At 43.4% G+C, this 5207-nt stretch overlaps 1 protein-coding gene across 1 annotated transcript in view; it reads right to left on the bottom strand.

Annotated features, from left to right (window-relative positions):
- Positions 1-375: 375 nt before the first annotated feature.
- NUDT7 (nudix hydrolase 7) overlaps positions 376-5207 on the bottom strand; it is an 11835-nt gene continuing 7003 nt past the window's right edge. Inside the window, exon 4 of the mRNA XM_046682953.1 lies at positions 376-1050. Within this exon, the coding sequence (XP_046538909.1) occupies positions 682-1050 (369 nt within the window). The 3' untranslated portion in view covers positions 376-681. The remainder of the gene's footprint in view (positions 1051-5207) is intronic.

Genomic DNA, 5207 nt, shown 5'->3' with positions numbered 1-5207 from the left:
CTTTCGGTTCTGCCATTCCTCCAGGAACTATCCTTATCTGTATGGTCGAGGCTGGGTTGCAGATCTATCCATGTTGCAGTTCATGGAAACGGGGAAAGACAGTCCAGGAAAGCCGGCTTATCTCTTATATTGGAGATGACCTGCAAGGTCAACTTTCGCTCACATCCCATTGGCCTAAACTAAGTTCCAGAGCCACAGTTAACTGCAAGGGTGATGGTGTTTCTCTGTGGGGAGCTATGGACTCAGCTTCAACTGTACCATCATGGAAGAAAGGGAGGAAAGATTTTGATGGCTGTCTGGAAGTTTCTGTCACATGTAACAACAGACAGAAAGATATATTACCTCTTACAAATAAGATAAATGCCACATGATCATATATTCAACGAATATTTATTAAGTGTCTACTATGTGCCAGATAAATTTTCTTACATGTGTAAGAAAAATATTGTTAACATATTTTAGGTGAATTATGCAACATGATAAAGACATTTTCCCACTTTTGAAAGACTTTTGCTCTTTCAGGTAATAGAGGGCAAGTGAAAAGAAGACGAGGTTTTTACCTTCCTATTGCAGGAAAAATATTCCCACGTGTCAAATTCCAACAGCTGGCATTGTTGCTCTTCTGTGGCTAAGCACCCATAAAAACCTCTTAGGTAGTCAGTTGGATGTTGGTCTCATAAATCATAACTTGCTTGCAGCATGTTCACGAAGCTCCAGGAAGCCCTCTTCAGAGGATGATATTAGATCGTTGAGATCAAATTCGACCTCAAAGGTGGGTTTTTTCCCCAAAATAATTAAGGCAACGAACACAGCAAATTTTGCAGTTATTCCCTTGATATGGTAAGTCATACCATCTTCAGGGGTTGTGTACTCAAAGCAATGAAGAATAAAATGATGACCTGAACGTGTCAGTCGATTCTGGTGGTAGACACGGGGATGCAGGAAATATTCCAGAGGCACTAGGAACACATTCTTAACTTCATCCGGATTAGGCTGGGCCTGGAAGTTGTGGTCTATAAATCCTACAACTGGGGTTAACAATGTATCTTTCTAAAAGCAGAAAACAAAATACACAAATTAAAAAGGGAAGAGAGGTTGTTTCAAATGCCAAAGTCAAGCCACTCCTCTGTAAACTAAGAAAATAGGCCAAAGCAGTCACTTACGTAAGGTGGGTAGGGGAGGAGAAAGGATTTGCTCCAGAAATAAACTTTATGTCCCCCACAACAGGGGGTAGTCTCTGCCCTACCTGAGTTAGCATTTGTGGGATGACTCCAGAAACAACATCTTTTGTGAACAGAAACTGGCACAATCTGTTGAAATGGCAATTTGGCAATATGATAAAAATGTGGTCCCTTTGACCTAGCGATTGTATTTGCATATCTGTATGAGGAGAAATTCCCACCAGTGAGAAAAGATACAAGGACAAGACTGAAGCATTATTTGCAATAGCCCAAAACTCTGAAGTTACCACTCCTTAATTGAAGGACATTTAAGGTAGATCAATTATGAGTATGTCCATATAATGGGATACTATGGAACCCTGAAAAAGAATGTGATAGACACCCTTCCTTGCTAGTATAAACAAGTATATACCATCTTATCAATAGAAAAGTGACACACAATATTGTGACATATTCCCATTTATGGGAAAAAAATTATATATATAATTGTATATGAACTATTTTAGATAAAATACATGTTTATATGTGGGAGGGGGTTTCTATTTACAACCACTACTGCTTGCAAATGAATACAGGTGCTGCTAAGTGAAAGATTATACTGGGAATCTTGATGGGGAGGCCTAGGGTTTATTCCAGGTGTAGGAGCTGATAAGAGCTGCATAACCTTGAATCAGAAGGTGAGAAGAGTCTGGAATTCCTGGAGCATCCCATAAGGAAGTGGTTGGGAAAAGCCAGGGATACACTGTGAGGCTGGGTCACTATAGGAAGATAAATAGGCCTGTGGAAAATTCTCAGAGGAGGGACAGCTGACACGTTTCAGAACAGTAATGACTCAAACCATCAACCGAATTAATGGTGAAAGTCAACATTTGGACCAGGAGTGGAAGATGGGAGCATAGACTTCAGATGTCCTTATGGCAGGAAATCTGGGGTCCTCAGTTGCCCGTGGGCAGAAGCAGCATTCCACCAGCAGCAACCCAATGCCCGGCCCTGGGTCAATGCTCAGCCTCTTGGGTCACAGAGTGGGCCAAAATATGGCTCTGAGATGAGGACTCGGCTGAAAGAGCTTTCTTAAGGAAGTGCTCCTGGGAGAAAGCAGTGAGGGAGGGGAGGAAGGCTGGCAACCATGATGTGGGGAATTCCGGGGTCTAAATACACTTCAGAGTTTGTCCCAAGGGGGGAGGAGGGAGCTGGGCTTTCACACTCCTCAGCACGGAGCAGTCAGTCACTGGCTAAGGGCTGCCGGTGGGAAATAAATGCACAGGCACCTCCAGCTCTCAGTGCAGCAGGGAAAAGGGCTCCAGAAGCCCCAGGGCACCCGTCCTGGGAGAAAGCTGCACTTGTGAACACAGCTGCGGGGAGGAGACTACGAAGGGGCTGGAGAGAAGCCCGACAATGTCCGCTCGGCATGGGTTCCTGGTTGGTGTTACTATACAGTGACCACAGCCGCGGGGCCCCTAGTCTAGTAGCCAGCACCTCTCCCGATTCCCAATTCTTCACAACAACCTGACCTTGAAGAAGCTTTAACAACAGAAATTACAGACATGAAGAAAGGTGCCCAAGGTCACACCCAGCGAACTTGGCAGGAAGCAGGATTCCAGCACAGGCCTGTTGCCCGCATCACGGAGTATAACGTTTAAGTTGTATGAAGACACGCATGTCACCATATCTCAAAGGGACGGCACATCAACCTTGTGCATGGTTTAAATGCTGCTGCAGAGAGTTCCCAACTGCAGCTCCGATTGAAGCCCTTCCAGAGAGTTGCCCTAGGGGCACAAACTTATCCTTACTGTTTAACAGCCAAACTGTTGGGCAAGTGAGCAGACAGTGACTTAGCATGGCCACTGCCGGCCCTCCAACTAGCACATCAGAATCCGAGGAAATTGGTGGGAAAAAGAAATTAGAGCCACTAAGGTAATGGTTTAAGATTGGATGTTTCAGATGGGAAGTCGGGTACGTTCAACACCGTTCAAGCTTAGAAAAGTAAAAGAGATTCTGGAAATTTGTGGATGAAGCATCTCTGGGCATGTGGTCTCTAAAAATACAGGTGTCTGTCTTGGAAGGAAAAGGGGGGTGCGTGGCAGATGTTCTATGACCAATAAAAGTCCAAATTTTGCCCATTTGCGGAGTTGGAATCCCACGGAGACTAGCCTCTGCTGTGGGACTGGGGATGAGGCAGGCTGTAGGGCCCCTGGAAGCAGCTACGTGCTAGTAGAAACATTCCCAGGAAGTCAGGACAGCCACCAAAATGTACTGAAACATTAGAGGAGTTGAGTCTTCGGAGGTGGCAAAGCAAAGGAGAGTGAATGGAAATGTGTGGGTATATCCCAAGAAAAAGGAGACATGTCCCCTGAGACGTGGCAAGGAGAAGGACATGCTTATATGACAAAAGGACAACTGGGGTGGGGGCTGGAGGGCCACAGCCTGCCTGGGAGGTTAATTCAGGAGGTGGGAGAAAGCCAATAGCACCCCGCTGTGACACCCTAACATCTCCAGACATTGCCAATGTCACCTAGGGGACAAAATCACCCCTGGTTAAGAACCACTGAATTAGATTATGCTTATAAGTATTCCATAAATGGTATTTTTGTACCACATTTAAAAGATTAGCAAGGTCCAAAAAAACAAAAACATCCTTGCTAATACTTCCAAACAAAGTACACCTTTCTTGAAAGCCTTCATTCATTCTACTTTCTTGATAATATGATTAGCACTACATCAAGAGCAGGTCACTTTAGAAATCTCCTGCTCCAGGGGCGTCTGGCCCACAGAAAGCTCCTGAAGCTCCAAGATACTCCTGTGAACACTGTGGTATTCTATCCCCTTACAGGCAGAACTTGGTGGCTCCTGGGGACCTTGGAAATGGAGTTACCCTTACTTTGGGAACTTTCATCCATTAGGGTTCAATTTGTCAATAGAGTTCTAAAATAAATCTCCAAAATGTGCTGGGGGATTTGCAGACATCAACTGAAAAGAGTTTCCATTAGAAAACATAATTGAACATGCAGTAACAGACCCGTTTCTTGTCCTAATCTCATGTAATTTTCTCTCCGTCTCTCTCTCCTTTATCAAGTCCTTATTGAGCGGCCACTAGCTTCCCTCAAACTCCATCTCCCTTGAGTGGTGACCTTTTCTATTTTTAAAATGGATCCAATTAAGACAGATGTCTCATCATCGCTCATCTTCACTACACTGTGCCACCAAGACTTTTAAGCCACATGGAACACAAAGGATGATCTAACCCACTGGTTTTCTCACTGTTGGCATCAGTGGGATTCTTCTTTTGAAATAAAAAATTTACCTGTAAGCCCAATATATAAAACCTGAAAAAGTGTATATCTACCTCTGCTATTATGTGGTGAGGGCACATCACCTCTGTGGTATTCTTCCCCTAAACCCATAACACAATCCAAATTGAGGAGCATTCTACAAAACCTCTGACTGGTGCATCTCAACGCTTTCAAGGTCATGAGAATAAGGAAAGTCTGAGACACTTGCACAGACAAGAGGAGACTAAGGAGACATGACAACACAAAAAATATGGTACCCTGGATGAGATCCAGGGCAGAAAGGAGGAAAAACTAGTAAAAAGCAAATAAAGCGTGGAGTCTAGGTAACAGCAATGTACTAACACTGGTTTCTTAGTTGCGACAAATGCATCACAGTGGTGTAAGATGTCAACAGCGGGGTAAACTGGGTACGCATATACAACTCTGTCTTTGCAACTTTTCTACAAATTTATAAGTATTCTAAAATTAAAAGCTTACATTAAAAATTTCACACCAATAAACTAATGCTGTTATTCAAGTTCAAGTTTACAATATTTACTCCTTCTAAAGTCAACAACGAGGTGGTTGTGATAAATTCATACAAAATAAGATCTGCCTAAATGAGCCCCAGATTTCATGTTGGTTTTTTTCTCAATGTTTCTTTAGTGTATACTATTAAGGAAATCCTGATTCACACAGAAATGCAAATGGCATTAGTTTTTAAACAGCTTGTCTAGTGATCTCAGAGTGCTGCTCA

This window comes from Equus quagga, chromosome 13 (assembly GCF_021613505.1).
Source record: "Equus quagga isolate Etosha38 chromosome 13, UCLA_HA_Equagga_1.0, whole genome shotgun sequence".
Lineage (NCBI taxonomy): Eukaryota > Metazoa > Chordata > Mammalia > Perissodactyla > Equidae > Equus > Equus quagga.
The sequence above is the reverse complement of the archived record's forward strand: the minus strand, read 5'-3'. Positions and strand labels throughout refer to the sequence as shown.